The sequence below is a fragment of the Castor canadensis genome, chromosome 6 (assembly GCF_047511655.1).
Source record: "Castor canadensis chromosome 6, mCasCan1.hap1v2, whole genome shotgun sequence".
Taxonomy (NCBI): Eukaryota; Metazoa; Chordata; class Mammalia; order Rodentia; family Castoridae; genus Castor; species Castor canadensis.
In genome coordinates, this window is record NC_133391.1 from 114,078,216 (window position 1) to 114,098,112 (window position 19,897).

General features: G+C 37.8%; 1 protein-coding gene across 5 annotated transcripts in view; it reads right to left on the reverse strand.

Moving 5' to 3' along the window:
- Positions 1–19,897, reverse strand: part of Scamp1 (secretory carrier membrane protein 1) — a 102,308-nt gene that overhangs the window by 74,147 nt on the left and 8,264 nt on the right. The window contains exons 1-3 of one of the 5 annotated variants that reach the window (XM_074077232.1): positions 16,337–16,380; positions 13,480–13,850; positions 6,985–7,062 (exon numbers count right to left, since the gene is read on the reverse strand). The exons of 1 other annotated variant lie outside the window; for it this stretch is intronic. In XM_074077232.1, coding sequence (XP_073933333.1) covers positions 6,985–7,062; positions 13,480–13,500 — 99 coding nt within the window. In that variant the 5' untranslated portion in view covers positions 13,501–13,850; positions 16,337–16,380. Of the gene's footprint in view, positions 1–5,683; positions 5,820–6,984; positions 7,063–13,479; positions 13,851–16,336; positions 16,384–19,897 lie in introns of those variants that run through there. 3 more of the 5 variants (XM_074077235.1, XM_020184106.2, XM_074077234.1) reach the window with 3 other exon arrangements.

Here is a 19,897-nt window from a genome sequence, read left to right on the forward strand (position 1 = left end):
AAGGGAAGGAAGGGAGGAAGGGAAGGAGAGAGCAAGGGAGGGAGGAAGGGAGGAAACCTAATTTAAAAAAAAAACAAAACAAAACAATAGGAGGACAACCTTTTAAATCTCAGACACTCTCCTTCAGGACCTTCCTTCCTGACCTCGAGTGACTCACTGCCTCCTATTCAACAATCTAGATGTTTCATTTTCACAAACAGGAATACCACCAATCAACTAAAACAATATTTGGACCAAGGTCTAGCATAACACTTAAATCAATTATCCAAGAACATTTAAATCTGGTTCTGAAAACAGTCTCAACAACAAAAAAAAAAAGACACATTTCTGAAATATTATATTAAAAAAAAAACCCAAAGGAATGTTTCTTTTTTAGTATTTCCACTGTGTTTTCCATTGTGTGAAAAGTAAACAGTCTCAGCAAAGTAGCAAGATACAAAATCAATTTACAACTATCAGTAGCGTTTCTATACGCCAACAACAAAAACTGAGAAAGAATTTAGGAAAACCCGTTTATAATAGCCTCAAAAAATAAAATAAAATACCTAGGAATAAATGTAACAAAGGAAGTCAAAGAACTCTACGATGAACTGAAGAAGACTTCAGAAGGTGGAAAGATCTTGCATGCTCATGGATTGGCAGAATTAACATAGTGAAAATAGTTATACTACCAAAAGCAATCTACATGTTCAATGCAATGCCCATCAAAATCCCATTCACATTCATCACAGAGACTAAAAACTCAACACTGAAGTTCATTTGGCAACACAAAAGACCACGAATAGCCAAGGCAATACTGAGCAAAAACAGCAATTCAGGAAATATCAAAAAACCTGACTTCAAACTATACTACAGAGCCTTAGCAATAAAAACAGCATGGTACTTGTACAAAAACAAACATGAAGACAAATGGAACAGAACAGAGGACCTGAATATGAATTCATGCAGCTATGCCCACCTGATTTTTGAGAAAGGTGCCCAAAACATTCAATGGAGAAAAGACAGCCTCTTCAACAAATGTTGCTGGGAAAACTGGACATCTGCATGCAGAAAACTAAAACTAGGTCTGGGTCATTCACCCTGTACAAGTATCAACTCAAAGTGGATTAAGACATTACTGTAAGACCTGAAACCTTGAAGCTAGTGCAGGAAAAAGAAGGGGATACAGTGGAACTTGTAGGCATAGGCAAGGACTTCTTCAATAGAATGCAGATGGCTCAGCAACTAAGAAAAAAAACTGGCAAATGGGACTACATGAAATGTACAAGCTTGACCATTCAAGAGAAATGGTCACCAGATTAAAGAGGCTGCCCACAGAATGGGAGAAAATCTTTGCTAGCTATACATATCTGACAAGGGATTAATAACCAGAATATACAGGGAAGTCAAAAAATTAAACTCCAAAAAAAATCAATGACCCAATGAAGAAATGGGCAAATGAACTGAACAGAGTTTTTTAAAAGGAAGAAGTCCAAATGGCCAAAAAAACCATGAAGAAAATGCTCAACATCTCTGGTCATAAAGGAAATGCAAATCAAAACCACATTAAGATTCTAGTTGGTAGCTCGTGCCTGTAATCCTAGCTACTTAGGAAGCAGGGATCACTAGTATCGCGATCAAAGCCATCCAGGGCAAATAGTTCAAGAGACCTTATCTTGAAAAAACCCATCACAAAAAAAGGGCTATGGAGTGGTTCAAGGTGTAGGCCTGAGTTCAAATTCCAGTACCACAAAGAAAAAAAAAAGATTCCACCTCACTCCTGTTAGAATAGCTATTATTATGAACACAAACAACAACAGATGCTGGCTAAGATGTAGGGAAAAAGGAACCCTCTTACACTGTTGGCGGGAATGTAAATTAACACAGCCACTATGGAAAACAGTATGGAGGCTCCTCAAAAAACTAAAAATAGGACTGCCATATGATCCAGCAATATCACTCCTAGGGATACACCCAAAGGAATATAAGTGAGGTTACAATAAAGACACCTGCACACTCATGTTTATTGCAGCATTATTCACAATACCCAAACTACAGAAACAGCCAAGATGCCCCACAACTGATGAATGGATTAAGAATATGTAATATTTATATACAATGAAATTTTATTCAGCAATAAAGAATGAAATCGTTTCATTTGCAGGTAAATGGATGGAGCTGGAGAACATCATCTTAAGTGAAGTTAGCCAGGTTCAAAAAGCCAAAGGCCACAAGTTCTCTCTCATATGTGGAATATAGGTCTAATATAAACACAAGTGATATCATGTATTTATACAAATAAATACAGAACATGTACCCAAAAGTGGGACTGGTAGCGAAGACTACAGGAGGAGGAAAAGAAGGAAAGAGAGAGAGTGAATAATAATGAAATACATTATATCTGTGTAGAAACAAGACACAATGAAGCACACTGAAAAACTGCTTAACAACATAGGATGGGGAAAAAGAGTGAGGAAGTGCAGTGGAGGGGGTTAGACTGACTTAATCACAACACATTTGCAGGTAAAATACCAAAGCAATACCCACTGAACAATGAACAGACACCTAAACAGTGAAGGACAAGAATGTAAAAGAGATCGCACTAACAGAAGGCACTAATGAGAGGGGAAGTTATATGAAGAAAGTAAAGGTGAATATGGTTGGTGTACTTTCTGTACAGTATGAATATAAAACATTCAAACCTGTGGAAATCACCATAAGAAGAGAACTAAGGTAGAAAGGAGAATAATTGAGGGGATGAACCAATTTGGGGTGGAACACATATATATATATAAGGAAATGTCACAATGAAACTCCCTGTACAATCATCATAAACAAACCAAAAAAAATTTTTTAATGCAAGGCAGGAAGGTAAAACAAGTCCTGTCTGGGACTGGTACCAGTGGGGCTGGGGGGTGGAGGGCATAAGGAAAGGGTAAAGGAAGGTGAATATGGTGGAAGTACTATGTATTCATAAATGAAAATGGAACAAAGAGACCTGCTGAAACTGTTCTAAGGGGGGATAAAGAAGAAAGATGGAGGGGGTGAATCTAAGATATATTGTAAACACATTTGTAAATGTCACAATTTACCCCAAGTACAACTATGTTAATAAGTAAATAAAAGAAAAAATTAAAATAAAATTCAACCCAGATAAATAAAACATTTCTGAAACATTAAAAAAAGAAGAAATTTTGTTGGTTCTGAAACAATGTATCAAATCCAGAAGAAGCATTTCATTTTAAATCAACTATTCATGTATTGCCAGCTCCCTACTCAAAACTCAAAACTACCTTCTTCCAGAAAATCTGTCTGTGAGAGCAAAGGCTTAGCATCTGGGACTGTGATTTACATTTTATGTTTTATCTGTCTAGGATATATCTTCCTTATGTTCATGTGTAACTTTTTAAATCCCATTTAGGTGAGAAAGTTTTTATTTTTTTTTCTTTTATTATTCATATGTGCATACAAGGCTTGGTTCATTTCTCCCCCCTGCCCCCACCCCCTCCCTTACCACCCACTCCACCCCCTCCCTCTCCTCCCCACCCCCTCAATACCCAGTAGAAACTATTTTGCCCTTATTTCTAATTTTGTTGTAGAGAGAATATAAGCAATAATAGGAAGGAACAAGGGTTTTTGCTGGTTGAGATAAGGATAGCTATACAGGGCATTGACTCACATTGATTTCCTGTGTGTGTGTGTTACCTTCTAGGTTAATTCTTTTTGATCAGGTGAGAAAGTTTTTAAAGACCAGGACTAAGTCTTCTATTCCTAAGGTATCTATCTCTAAGGACAGCACTAGCAAAAATGCTTCTGGCAAAAGCTTTAGAGAAAACAAGGATGAAGTGACTGTTGCAAGAGAGCAATGGCACAAGTGACTCCATTTTAAATGAAAGAGGCACTTCAAAAGCAGACATCTGAAGAGGCATGGTAAACAACAGGCTTCTCAGAGAAATAACAAACCCCTTACCAAAATAACAAGATGCAGTGGCACAATGTGGGTAGTGCACCCCTAGGCCAGGATGACTTGGGAAAACTTCCAAGGCCAGGAGAGCTAATCAGACCTTCCTGCAATGTCCAGTTTGATAAAGAGGAATGGACAGGTGGTTGAATTTAATGAGAAGCTGACTCAGTGCCAACCAATCAAATATAGTTTCAAGGTAGACTAGTTGGACCTCTCTGAGACTTAAGGAAAGTTTAGCTCTTTCTTTAAGTCACCTGTCAGGGTGCTTTCCTATCCTTTCAATAAACTTTGTGTTTGCTTTACTCCTGGTTCTGTATCTCAACTTTGCCAGGACGTGAACTCAGGATGAATAATCCAGTATCACTGTCACTTAGTAACTGGATGCTGAAACTATCAGTAAAGTAGAAATTAAAAATATCCATTCAGAATGTTGTGAGAATTCCCTAAGGTTAACACAGGCAAAGCAAAGGACACAAAGTAGACAATTTGATAAAGAAGACTACTATACTGATAAGGATAATCTAAAGCTACTCCTATAAAAACGGTAAACATACTTCTTGCTAATAAAGTCTTCTCCAAACAAGTATATTCCTAAGGGTTTGTATCATGACCGTGATACTTTTCATTCTTCATCAGCAAACTTTAAAAGCCTTCTTGTTTCCCTCTCCATCCCTACGAGGCATGTTAGAAGAACTATATATAGTGAAATAAAATGGCTCTTCTTTTTCTCCCTTTAAACAACCACTATTAAATTGCACCCCGACACATTCATAGCCCTAATTTACGATAAGGTACATTGCAGATTCATATGAAACCACAACTTTTATAGGTCAAACTTGTCTACTTACTAGCCAATTCATATGGGTCAACCTGCATCTGACATGCTCAATGAGCACTTCTGTGACCCAGCCTCGAGTACAGTTGTCACTCATACCCAGCCTCGAGTACAGTTGTCACTCATAAGAAAGAGCTATTAAGTGAGGCTTTAAAATAAACTGCAATGTATGAATTCATTTTTTATTTTAATTCTTTTACTTTGGGGCTATGTTTTGTTGTTACCCGCAACACTTCTGATGCAAATATATGGCACTTCCTCCCCATATGTGCCAATTCTCCAACTCTCTGGACACCAGTTGGGTGCCCTACAACTCAGTCCCTTTCTGACACTGCTTGTGTGTGGAATTGGCACAGATTCCACAGGTCAATGGCTCAGCCCAAGTCTGCCCCACACGTTCCAGGATGCCAAGTGTACTCCTGGCCCACCAGCTATCTATAATTGGGAGTCTCCATGACTACTTTCTCAGGTTTAATAATTTTCTAGAACAACTCACAGTACTGAGGAAAAGTTTACTTACTATTATCAGTTTATTATTGTAAGGAATACAATTCGGGATCAGACAAATGGAAAAGGGCAAAATATGGAGGGGAGAGTGATGTTTTATTTTGTGGAGGTTTCACTACCTAGGCAGAACTGATTGAATTGTTGGCCATCGCTGATTAACTCAGTCCCTCTCCACCTCCTCTCTTTTTCTTTCTCTTTTGAGGGCAGTATTAAGAGTTTGAACTCAGGGCTTCACACTTGCTTGGCAGTCGCTCTACCACTTCAACCACTCCATCACTCATTTTTGTGTAATTATTTTGGAGATAGGGTCTTGATTTATGCCCAGACCAGCCTGGGGGACTACAATCCTCCTATTACTGAGATGGCATTTCACAAACTCCCCTCACCCCACCACGTACCTCAATCCTCCGGCTCTCTTGCCTCCAGAGTAGCGAGTATTATCGGTTTGAGTCACCTTGCCAGCCTCGAGCAGTAGGTTTAAAGTTCTAACTCTCTAACTGTGTTTGCATTTTCTGGTGACCAGCACCCATCTTGAAGCTATCTAGAGTCCCAAGGTCACCAGTCATCTCATTAGCATATGAAAGTTTCTTATCACTCTGGAGATTAAACAAGTTTAGTAGCTATATGCCAGAACTGGGAACAAACACCAAAAACATTTCCTTTTTTCATTTATTTTATTTTTAAATTAGCATACACTAATAATATGAGGGGATTTCTTAGTGATAATTCCATACATGTATGCAGGGTACTTTGAACAAGTTCACCCTCTATATTTCCATCCCCACTCTTCCTTCTCTTCTTCCAAGTATATTTCTTTGTAATCATAACTTCATAGAAATTTCTCCTGAATCAAAGGAGTTAATAAATCTTGAGGAAGTTTCCAAGCAAAAACCAACATAACCTTTTAGAATTATTTTCAATATTATAAAAAACATCAGGAAGAAGTGATCATCAATTAATGATAATTACTGATATATAAATCCAAGCATATAACTAAAGAACTTCAGTATCTTTCAGAGGATGACTAACATTTCAAGAGTCAAGAATGTTTAAAACAAGGGCCCTTGCTAGTATGATATCTAAGATAAAAACACAAATACAGAAGGCAAAACTATTTGCTGGAGAAATCTTTGAAAGAAGTCTCAATAGAATCTACCTCAAGCTCTCAAATCTGGTTCACAATAAAATAATACAAAGGGCTTTAAAAAATATGCCCTAACTGTAAGACACTAGGACCCAATAAATAACATGCTTTTAGCAGGTATCCACAGCATCAAACCACTGTTCTACAAAGCTTGTTTTCACACCTTGCTTTTATAAGTCAAGACTAAATTTTGAGGAGAAAAATATGGTTTCCTAGACCAGGTAAAGTTCCAGAGGCTCTGGTCTGCACAGAAGGCTGGCTGTATTCACAACAGCCTAATTCAAAAGACAACCACACAAACTTTAGCACACAGCTCCAATCTTCTCATCCCACATCATCACGAAGACAACGTGAGCAACAAAAGCACTTCCCTGCTTCCAGCATCTCAAGCATTATGGGAACATATTCTAGGGACAGCAATTTAATTTGCAGAATATAAAATCAGAGGAATTTCACTAGAACTATCATCAGTCAATTAAAAAAGAAAACAAAATTAAAATACAATCAAATTTCCAATTGAACATTTAAAGGTAGTCCAATTAAGAATGATCTTACTGTTCTAGAATCTGAGAATGGATTATACTCATCAAGTCCTGGTGGAACATTTCTTGTCACTTGTGTAACTGAAGGATCCTAAAATAAAATTTGAAGGAGAAAAAAAGATTACTTATTCTTTAAGACATAATTTTGATATTTACAAAATATTTGCTTTATCTGTACTTTTAGTCATGCCACAAAACTAAAAAAGCAAAATAAAGGCAGATTATCAGATGTACTGAGACACATTTCAACAAAGGCAAAACTTAAACCCTCTGAGAAATTTAAAGCCTCACTCCCTCAAAGAAAAACAAAAACTGGGTTACATGCAAATCAGCTATTGGTTATTCTATAAAGATGGACAGTAGGCCGCCTCTTAATTGCTGGGTAAAGCTGCCAGCACAGCAGCATCTGAGCCAATCTTAGGTAATCCACCCTCCATCCCTTTGGGCTCCAGAAAGGGTCATGTTCCCCTTTTATTATAACACCTTCAATCAGTTTTTCCAACTGCAGATTTAAGTACCACATTATAAATCAATGCCATATAAGCCAAAATCTAGATTCTGTATCTCTTACCTGTTTTGTTCTACTCCAGTATCTCCTCGGCTGTAATTTATTTTCTACATGATTCTAGGCTGTCTTTCCGTCTCCAAGTACATTACCACACTATCCCAGTCTTTGAAATGTTTATTAAAAAGATTTGAAGGGGGGTAGGGAGGGGGAGGGGGGAAGGGGGAGAAATGACCCAAACATTGTATGCACATATGAATAAAATAAAAATTTTAAAAAAAAGATTTGAGAATTAAGTTGATAAAAATTACTAAATCACAAAATCCTAGACACTTACTTTTCTTGATTATGAATATAAAACACAAATATATGAGCATCTCAACGAAATCAAGTACATAATTCACATGAAAAGCATTTCAAAAACTGTGATGTAGCCTAACATGTCTTCATAGTTCTCATCTCAAACATATTTCTAGTCTCAAACAAAACAGCCATCCCACCGTTTCTGATTCAGTAGGTATGGCGTGCAGCCTGAAAACCTGTACTTCTAACAAGTTAGAAGAAATACTATTCCTGCTTGTCTGGGAATCGCTGCTCTTCTACCTGCACTACACTTTCTTCAATCAATTTTCCTTCACACAGTTATGAAAGTCACCTTTCAAAAATGCAAGCCAATCTTGACATTCCCTTCCTCTAACCCCTTTCCTCTGTCCTTCATCCTTTTCAGATTTTTAGAAGCTTTCCACCCACTGTAAGATAAAAATACAAATTCTTCAAATAAAATACAAGGCTCTGGCCACCTCACCTACCCCTTGCCTACTTTCCCAGCTTTATCAGCTCCCTCAAAGTCCTCCTCACCCTGATACATGCCTCTCCACTAGCCGTATGAAAGGAGCTACTACAGGAGCCTCAAACTTGGGGAAAAGCAAACTGTGGACTGGGTTTAGCTCAATGATGGAGCACTTGCCTGGCAAGAGCATAGCCCTGGATTAAATCTCCAGCACTGTTTAAAAAAAAAAAAAAAAAAGCAAATGGTAATGATAAGTGACAAATATAATAAATATCATCATTAGGGTTTCTCAACAGTCAAAATGGGAAGGAAAGAAAGGAATCAGTCTATACTCCCCAGACAGGCCTCCTCTGCCAAAGTTATCTAAAAGTGTGAGGAGCAGGAAGGTTATCAAGAGAGGATGCATGCCTCAGAAGAAAATTAAGAAAACAGAAACATAAATATCTTAGTCAAATCTTTCAACTTGACATTGCTGAAGTTAGTCTAACTTAGAAGTAGAGACCTTCATCGAATCCAGATAGTCCAGCTACCTGTCTCAACAGCAACCCCACCATCCACAAAAGCAATAACCTGTGAGTCCTCAGACCCTGCACTCTCATCTTTTTATTGCCTCCTCTAGCTGGCATCCCTCTTTCCAGCAGGGTCAGCCTAGCAATGTCCCGTTCTTCACTAAAGACAGCCCAAGTACACCTCATACGCTAATCAAGTACCTTCCTGATACCATCCTCCTCCTCCACCCAGTAGTCCATCCCAGGCTCAGCACTCCCTCAGCCCTGGATATTTATCTCCATTAGCATGTTGACTGTCATCTCCATTAGCATGTTGATTGTCATGCAGGTCTTTTTCCCCAAAGTTAGACAGTGACTTCTTTGAATCAAGAAATAAGTCTTTTGACTAGGCACAATGGCACATGCCTCTAATTCCAACACTAGAGAGGTGGAAGGAGGAGGATGGAAAGTTTCAGGACAGCTTTGGTGACATTGGGAGACTGTCTCAAAAGAAAAAAAGAAAAGAGAAAAGAAACAGGTCTTTTGGGGTTTTTAAATATCATACATGACTAAAGATACTGAATTTCTTTAATAAGCATTATGACTCCTAGAGAGAAATAGTCAGACTAATTTTTTAACACAGTAGCAGCACTAATAATGAAGAAATACTTCCTAAAAAATAAGCAAAAATATTAAGGTATTTGAGCTATTAAGGTAGCTCAAAATATGTAAATGAATAGATATTTTCATTTATAAGAAGAGAAATACTGGGAAATGGGAGTATAATGGAGGTACATTACATGCATATAAAAACTACCACAATGAAATCCCCTTGTATTACTAATGTATAAGTCAAAAAAAAAAAAAAAAAAAGCAGCACATAATCAAAATGAAGTTGTTTCAACTGATAACTTGGTTTCTTCTATGGCAGCCAGTGGTTCTCAAGCTTCAGTACATATTAGAATCACCTGGAAGACTTGTTAAACTCCAGACTAGCGAGTCCCACTTGAATGTACCATGTTTCTGATTCTGTAGGTATGGCAGGGTGACTAAGAATTTGCATTTCTAAGAAGGAATTATTCTGAGATGGGCTTATTTTATTGACGTTAAGGAATATACTAGGCTCCCACACTTTAGCTTCTAAATTATAAGTAAAGACATTACTTGGAAAGATTAATTGGAATACTGTGTGGATCAAACCATGCAGAGACATTAAAACTGTATCTTTGCTTCATCAGTTAAGCTAAGACTATTCTGCCAAACTTCTGCCAGTAACTTCATACTCATGTTTCATTACAAACCAAGATGCATTATGAAGTGATTTTTTTTTTCAAATGAGAGAATAAGTAAAAATTTTTACATCAAACATAATCATCTTTTTTATATCTTTAACCTTGATTTTTTTAGCAAAACTCCAGGGTAATGTACTTCCATTGTATTTTAAATGATCTCCTCCACACTTTAAATTGGACGCTTCTTAGCCTGTGTCATATATGACCTGGAAGATTCCAACCTGGCAGCATACTTTCACCTTCAGTTAGAAGTGAGGAGGCTGACTTAATAAACAATTCAAGTGGCTAATAAAGCTCCTGCATATTTCTCTCTGCATATATCACCTTTGAGCTAAACAGTAGTCTAACAGCATAAACACCTGCATGGATGACTATACATAGCCTCAGTATGTACCCGCTTGCTATAATCTCTGCTAACACGTAGTGTATTTAAGTTTCAAGATTTGCATGCAAAACCTTGTATATCTTGGGTACTTGCTGTATAGTAGAAGGAACAGTAGTGAAAGAATCAGAAGCTCTGTGACCTTAACCAAGTCACTGAAACTCTAAGTCTCAGTTTTCTCATCTTTCAAAATTAAGGAAATTTGATAATCACTCTGGTCAGTTGAGGCTCTGACAGATCATGCTACAGCGTGTACAGCAGACACATGGTATCAGCAAGTCTATGGTTCCAAGGAGTTCACATTTGAGGAAACACCTCAAATGCTCAGGATGCATAGAGTTAGTGCTGTACTGGGAATGCTTGATTCCTTTTTCCCATAATGCCATTCCACTTCTAAAGACAGGCCACGTGTTAACACATCTCAAATTTTCACTTTATCACCTTAATTAAGCACTTTCACTTTTGTTTTGCTTTGTGGGCACCATTTGCTTTTTGGGAGGCAGTTGCTCACAAAATTAAGGGCAGGGAAATACTCAGCAGATCTCACAATGACTTCAACACAACTGAAATAACTGAGTACTGCCTGGGACACCTCTGCAGCAAATGAGCTGTGGAATGCACACTCAAGAATTTACATTTCTGTTTTTGAAATTTCTTTTGATTTATTATCATTACTTTTTAATGCTCTAGGTCAAAATCACCTGTAATAAATTTGAGACTAAGGTGAGCTTACTGCATTTCTTGGTTGTCAGTTCAAAGCTAACAAGATAAAAGATTTGCACAAAGAACTGCATACTGCACTATACCTCAGGTCTTTATCAGTAAACAAAGTCAGTACGTGTAAGGTGCTTAATAAAAAGAACTCCAGCACATGGAAGATGCTCAGGAAGTGGAACTAAGGCTGCACCCATCACTACCACCACCACGTGAAGGATCAAGCAAAAAGTTCCCCACTGAGGACTGATTAGCTGAGAATTTAAGTAGAACACATCTCGGATGACTAGGCCAAAACAATATCCACAACCCCTTCTATGAAAAATAACCAGTAACAATTCTGCCCAAACTTTGTGTCATGTGACCCTTTTACCTTACTAATGCAATGCATGGAACAGTTTTCATTCCTGAGTAAATTTAGAAAAAATAAAACTGGGTCTGAATTTCCCAGTCTATCTATGAGGCAGTGAACTCCAACCACACACTCGCCTTCTCCCCAAGACTCTGCATTTAGGGGAACAGAGGCTACAAAGTAGACAATTCCTCATTGTCCTTACAGCTCAGGCAGCACCTTCTCAGGAAGTTTTGCTCCTGAAATATGAAAAATGTGCTATTTGTGTTTATTAATCAGAAAAGCATTTATTACACTTTGTCTCCCAACTAAAGGGTAGGTGGTGCTTTGGCATTGGGGACTCTCTTCATCTCTCTGTCTTTAGTGGTGATCAGTGTCCGACTGACTCGAGGAGCCCCGTACAGGTCTACAAGAGAGTAACCTGCTCTGGTCTCACTTCAATGGTAACAATCTCTTGGAAATACTTCAGTTTGGTCTTTTTTTAATCCCTAATACATCACAATAATTACACACAAAAAAAATTCTAAACTACGAAGACTTCCTAAGCTTTTGAGGTAAAACTGAACATTTGCTTTACTTGCCATTGCCAGAGTATGCAGCTCAAGCCACATTGCTCATGCAAGCAAAGCAACAGGAGTAAGTGAGCAGACTCCACTGAAGTAAAGGAGTCCTGCTGTGCACAGCTCACATTACACTTTGCAGCACCACATCTAACATGAAGACCAGTGCAAGGAGGTAACCTGTGAGAGCCAGGCCAAGCACGTGCATGTGGTCCCAGCTACTCAGGAGGCTGAGGCAGGAGGGTCACTTGAGCTCAGGATTTCAAGGCCAATCTGAGTAATATGTGAGACCTTATCACAAAAATAAAATAAAATAAAAAAGAAAGAAAATATCTAGAAATAGAGCAATGACAAGAAACCAAATTACTTGTTACAAAATCAGTGGGGTAAACAACTAGACACTGAGATAGTATCAAAGCACCTTACAGATATAATCCTTAAGAAACACTGTTTAAAATAAAGTAACTTTAGACAACCAGTAGCTCTCACTCTACACAAAAATTAACTCAAAATAAATCAAAGCCCTCACATACACATTAAAAGTATAAAACATTCAGAAGAAAATATAGACATAAATCTTCAACACCCTGGATTAGACAATGATTTCTTACATATTACACAAAAAAGCACAAACAACAAAAGAAAACAAAAATCACTGGACTTCAAAATTAAATTTTTTCAGGCTGCAAAAATACCACCAAGACAACAACAACCAAAAAAAAAAATCCATAGAGCTGGAGAAAGTTTTGCAAATCATTTATCTGATAACACTCCTTGAGTCTAGAATTTAAAAAAAAAAACAAAAAAACTTCTCAACTCCATAGTAAAAAGTCAAACAATACAATCTAGAAATAGGCAAAAGATCTCAATAGACATTTTTTTTATTCACATGTGCATACATTGTTTGGATCATTTCTCCCCCCTGCCCCCCTCCGCCACCCTCTCCCTACTTCCCCTCTCAGTTCCAGGCAGGTCCTGTTCTACCTCTATCACTAGTTTTGTTGAAGAAAAGAGACAAGCCTAATAAGGAAGACAAAGCGTTTTTGCTAGTTGAGTTGAGGATAGCTATACAGAAATATTCCTAGCATTGCTTTCGTGTACACGTGTTATGACCCATGTTGATTCATCTCTAACTGATCTTTACCCTGGTTACTGATCCCCTTCTCATGAGAACCTCTGTTGCTTTAAGGTTTCTGTATTAGCTCCTCTGGAATGAGGACATCAAACACTTTCATGTTTTGGGTTTTCTACCTATTTCTATATCACCCAAACGTGCTCTCCCCTTACCATGTGATCCAAGTCCAACCACATTGCTGCATTTGCCTTAGATCTAAAGTCTGCATATGAGGGAGAACATACAATTTTTGGTCTTCTGAGCTTGGCTGACCTCACTTAGAATGATGTTCTCTAGTTCCACCCATTTACCTGCAAATGATAAGATTTCATTCTTCTTTATGGCTGAGTAAAATTCCATTGTGTACAGGTACCACATTTTCTTGATCCATTCATCAATAGTGTGGCATCTTGGTTGTTTCCATACTTGACTATTGTGAATAGTGCCGCAATAAACATGGGTGTGCAGGTGCCTCTGGAGTAACCTGTGTTGCATTCCTTTGGGTATATCCCCAGGAATGGGATTGCTGGATCATATGGCAGGTCTACCGTTCAGATTTTTAAGGATTCTCCAAACTTTTTCCCAGAGTGGTTGTACCAGCTTGCATTCCCAACAGCAATGGATTAGGGTTCCTTTTTCCCCACATCCTCACCAACACATGTTGTTGGCTCAATAGACATTTCTTCAAAATAAATAAGCACATGAAAATATGCCCAATATGAGCCATCAGAGAAATACAAATCAAAATTATCACTGCATACCTATTAGGATGGCTAAAATCAAGAGACAGGTAAGTGTTGGCAAGGATTCAGAAAAAAAATCTAGAATCCACATACTCTACTGAGAATAATGTAAAATGGCACAGCCATTTTGGAAAATAGTTTGGCAGTTACCATGTGACATACCAATTTCACTCCTAGATATACATCAAAGAGAATGAAGGCATATGTCCACACAAAGATATGTTCAACTTGTACAAAATATTCACAGCATTATTCATAACAGACCAAAAGTGAAAACAACACAAATGTGTATTACTTAGTGAATGGAAAAATAAAATGTAGTATATCTGTACAATGAAATTATATCTGACAATAAAAAGAAATGCAATCCTGATCCATGTTCCAACATAGATAAACCTTGAGTACATTATGGTAAGTGAAAGAAACAGTCATAAAAGACTACATGTTTTATACTTCCATTGATATGAAATGTCCAGAAAGTATACTGGTGGTGGTCACTGAGGCCTGGAGGGACTGGGGAAAAAATGAAAAGGACAGCTAAGGGGAATGTATGAGATTTCTTTCTGAGGTCATAAAAAATGTTCTTACATTGATGGTAGTGATGACTGTACAATGGAAAATATATTTTAAAACGCTGAATTATACCCTTTAGATGGGTGGATCATATGGCTTATGAATTACATTTAAGAGTTATTTTTTCAAAACAGGATAATCAGATGTAATATTTCTTGGAAAATGGTGCCAACCTGCTATAAATCCATGGTCTTCATAACCTAAATCACTTGTTGCCCTCGTTAATGTAATGAACACACTCACTAGGAAAGAAGGCACCATGGGCTGGGAGATTAGCCATCAGGGACTATGGTGGCGCCTCAGTTGAGACTTACATTGTAGAGGCTTAATGCTGGCATCCTTTTACATAAAAATCACCAAAACTGCTTTTGAAATCTGAGAAACTGGGGAGCTAATACAGCTAGGCGGTCCAATATTAACACACTGAAGTCTACAGACATGAAAAGAAAAAAATTGGTCATGCAGAACAGGCAAATATTGGGTCAGATAATTGTTCAAATGACACATGAGCTAAATGACCTTTGACCACAGAGAGCAACTGAATTGATATAACAGAGGTGGGAGAACAGCAAAGGCCTACACATAAATATTGGGGTGAACAAAAGGAAGCCATGTTAGAACAGGATCCTCTCCTCCTTAACGGTAACTTACTAGAAATGCTCCACTCTGCCCTAAAGAAAAATAAACATCCACCTTCAGCCTTTTACTAGAAACTCCCCACCTGGCCTTTCTCTTGGGCGGGTCAGAGGGTCATGGTGGTCACCCAGTGACCTTCCTAGGACTTTTCCATTTAACTCATAAAAACCCGCAGTCTGTAAGCACCTGGGGGCTCCAGCTCTCTTGCTGCGTCCCCCTCTGCAGGGCTTCTTCTGAACAATAAACTTGTGCTGGCCTTTTGTCTCCCTGCCTCTTTCATCCTAACAATAAACACCCTTTATGTTCAGTAAACCATCAGGAGCCCTTTCCACTAAGAAGTTTGTCTTATCAAACATAGTGAGTCTCAATCAAGATTAATGGATTTTCTGTCATTGTCTTTTTACATACTGAATAGTTAAAATCCCCAACTCTCCCAGCCCTGGAGGACCACTGCTATACTCTCTGAATATTTCATATCAACAGGATCATGCAACACGCAGTCTTTTAAGACCAGCTTCTTTCACTTAGCATAATGTATTGAAGGTACCACGAAACGTTACAAGTTTGTGAATAAACTTTAAAAGACCTTAATGGTTTGCTCATACTGTAGCCAATCAACTTTTCTTTTTTTGATAGGACTGAGGATTGAATTTAAAATGGGCTTCATTCTTGCAAAGCAGGCGCTCGAGCGCTTGAGGCACACCTCTAGTACGTTTTGCTCTGGTTATTTTAGAGATGGAAGTCTCATAAACTATTTGCCCAGGGCTGGCTTCGAACCACAATCCTCCTAATCTCTGCCTCCTGAGTAGCTAGGATTACAGCAGTGAGCCACTGGCACCTGGCTCAGGCAGTCAATTTTTAAGTGTAGTTTTTCCACCTGAGAATAAGTACAGAGTTTACAGAACATTTTTTTATAAACTAATACTAAATGGCGTTTATGCTCCCAAAGCCAATACTTAAAATAACAATACCACCCAACCCAGTCATTCTCTACAACATTGTATCCAAGGGAGAAAAATATTTATTGTGAGACCAGGAATTCATCTCCTAGCCTCCCATGACTTCAAAAAGTAATCATAACTTTAAAAATTATTAATTCAAATATAATAAAAAGAAAAAAGAAAGCCTTTTCAAAACTCTCACACAACTCTCCAACAATTCAATGAAATCTACATCACAAGGTGATTGATCAGAAAATCAAATGAGTTTCCTTTACCTTCAGTTCAAGTTGTGACAGATAAGCGCTTCTAAAATATCTAAGCTTTGTAAAGCCAATGGTCACTTGTTTGCTTTGTTTTTGTTGCTATTTCTGTTAATATTAAAAAGTTTAAAAGTTAATAAAAATTAACTTTTAACTAAGAGTCTGCCTTAGAACATACAGGCAATTGAAGGATAAAATAACTGTATGTTGCAACCAAAGATAAACTTGCACCATTATTTACTTTCCTTATCTGTTATTTTAAGAGACTCCCGTCTTTGATTCAAAAGGAACTATAAGAAGTGTTTTTTGTTTTTTTTTAAAAAGTACTGAAGGTGCAAAAATTAAGTAATCTGCCTATGGTCAAATAAGCCACCAGGTTCTAGAGCCCACCTTCTTACTCCTCTCTACAAACTTGGGCAATTTCATTGACTCCTTCCTCTAATTCCCTCTAACACTGGGCAAATAACACAGAAACATCCACTGCAGTGTATATAGTTCACAGAACATTTTCTCATGAACTCAACTCTGAATGGTAAACTCCCGAGATTTAAATTTAAAAAATTTAAAATCAAATAGAAAAATCATCTATTACACTTCCTTTACATTTATGGAATATACTAATTTGCATTTATAATATGCTACTTACTTATAAGCAATTCACTAAAACTTGTGACTATTTAAGAAGCCAAAAGCTAGGCCTACATAAAAACCATAGGACTGACTAAATCAACTAAAACAAGCATCAACACCTCTAGAAAAAAACACTGTCCCACAATGGTAAAATTATACTCAGTAAGCCATTCTCTGACCATGCTTCTGATGCTTTTGTCCCATTACCTGCCGCTTTTCATTGTCACCACTTCTTCCAAATTACCATATGAGGATTCTAACCCTCATCAGAGATCCACAGGTATCTAGCAATGCACTCAACTCCTTCGCTGCTATTTCTCCTGGAGAAAATGGGAAATTCCACTGTTTGCTGTGTATATACTGTTTTCACAATATGCATTATTTTTACTGTTTGACAAGAAAAAAATCTTTAACAGATATATACACTGGTCTGAGAGTGTAGCTCAGGAATAGAGTACTTGCCTAGGATGCATGTGGCCCTGGGTTCAATTTTTAAAAATAAATGTCATGCATACTAAATCACTTGCATTCATATGTCTGATTTGTCTTCTATTAATCAATGTAAAATTATTAGTGTACAACTCACAAATCTCCTTTCTAGCTTTATCTCACCAATGCTCACAATGCACAACACTTTACAAAATGCATTTATTCCTTGCTTTAGGTTAAGAGGTTCCAATATTGAGTCCACTCCCATCTTCTGCATGGGGAGCAGGAAATGTTTCTCCCTTTTCCCCCATTTCTTCCTACTCTTATCCTATTATACTAAATTCCTTTCCTAATAAATTTTACTATTACTTTTACTATAAAAAAAAGGTTCCAATGTTTTCACTTTTATGTAAAAATGTATTCTATAATTTACCTGCATTCTACATTATTCATGGTTTCTTTTAAGAATGTGTTTATGGAAAAGGTTGTCAAGCTAGCAACAATGTTCATAATTTCATTCTAAAAATAACTGTAAAACCTATTACATTGTGGGGCTTCTTTATTTTTTTATTTTTTTATTTTTTGTGGTATTGGAGATTGAACCCAGGCATGCTAGGTAAGAGCTCTTACCATTCAGCCATGCCCCCAGCCCTTTGGCTTCTATTTTATTTTTGAGATAGGGTTTTCCCAACTTCGCCTGGGCTGGTTTCAAACTTGTGATCCTCCTGCCTCCTGAGTAAAATGGGATTACAGGTGTGTACAACCACACCCTGCTTTGTTTTGTTATTTTTAAGCCTTAGCATATTCAAGGAATTAGAAGCTGTTGTAGCACTAGCTCTGGCAATTGCAGAATCTGCACAAGTTAATATATACTCTGGAAGTGCTCACTAAGTGTTTGACAGCCATTTTGCATGAAATATAAGGGTTTTGTCAATAAAATATTTAATTTGCCTTTGCAAGAACACAGATAAAGCATGAACACCAAGATTTTCAACAAGGGTGCCAAGATTAACAGAAAGAACAGTCCTCTCAACAAAATTGCACTGGAACAACTGTATATCTGCATGCAAAAGAATGAAGTTGGTCCTTACTCTTGCCATATGCAAACATTAGCTAAAAATGAATCCTAAAACTAAATGTATGCAATAAAAATATACAATTCTTAGAAGAAACATGGGCTAAATCCTCCTTACCCTGGATCAGGCAAAGAATTCCTAGATATGACACAAAAATAAATAATTTGAATTTGGTCAAAATTAAAAACTTTTGGGCTTGTGTGTGTGTGTGTGCGCACACACACACACACACACACACACACACACACAAACACAATACTAAGGATCAAACCAAAGCCTCACAAATGCTAAACAAGTCCTCAACCACTCAGCTACATCGCTGGCCCAACTTTTCTGCTCTCAAAGGACATTAATAAAGGGAATGTGTGCAAGTCACATACCTGATAAAGGGCTGTATCTAGAACATATATATTTTCAAAAACTAAGAGTTCTAAAAGAACTTTATTTAAAAAAAAAAAAAGAAGCTAAATAGCCCAATCTAAAAATAAGCAAAGGATATGAACAGACATTTCTCTAAAGCTGTACAAGTGACCAGTAACTCTATGACAAGATGCTCACCATCACTAGCCTCCAGGAGAATGCCAATCAAAACCACACGACTCCATACGGACTGGAATGGCTAGAGTCAAAACCAGATAAAAGCGAGTGCCGCCAAGGATGTGGACAAGTCCGCTACTTGGAAGCGGTCTGATAGCTCCTCCGTGATTAAGCATAGAGCTGCCATACATATGGCCCAGCAATCCCATGCCTAGGTATATACCCAAAGACTTAAAAACAGGTGTTCAAACAAAAACTTGCACTTGACTATTTATGGCAGCAATATTCAAAATAGCCAAAAAATGAAAGCAACTCAAGCACCCAGCAAATGATGAACTGGCATTGCTCTTTTATTTGGGGGGGGAGGGTAGAAATCGAACCCAGAGCCTTGCACATGCTAAGCACTAACTCTACCACTGAGCCACACCCCAGCCCAGTGCTACAAATTCTAAAAAGAATGCAAAACAAGTCCCAGGGAGAAAGGGACTGCCGGATTGCTTCCTGAGGACAGGTCTACCGGGGAGTCTTATGGCAGTTCTTACACAGGAAGAGAGGAACGAGGAACGGGGTTCTGACCTGACCCACATATGGGAAGTCAGAAGACAGTCTGGTACAGACTGCCTCAGAAAGGACAAATAAAATGAAATAAGTAGTAAGGGGACTTGTTACAAGGTCAAATCCAACGAACCTCCAAGTCATGTTACATCCCATGCCTACTGAAAGTTGAGGAATTCTGCCTCCTGATTTAAAACACCTTACAGTTTGGGGATTTGCATTATTCCACTTTATTGCAAAAACTAGGTATAAAAACTGGTCTAATTCTATCTTGGCATTATCGAGAAAATGTTCCTTTGCATTTAGTGTTCAACAATTTTGACTGAAACAGATCACAGGGGAAGGAGAA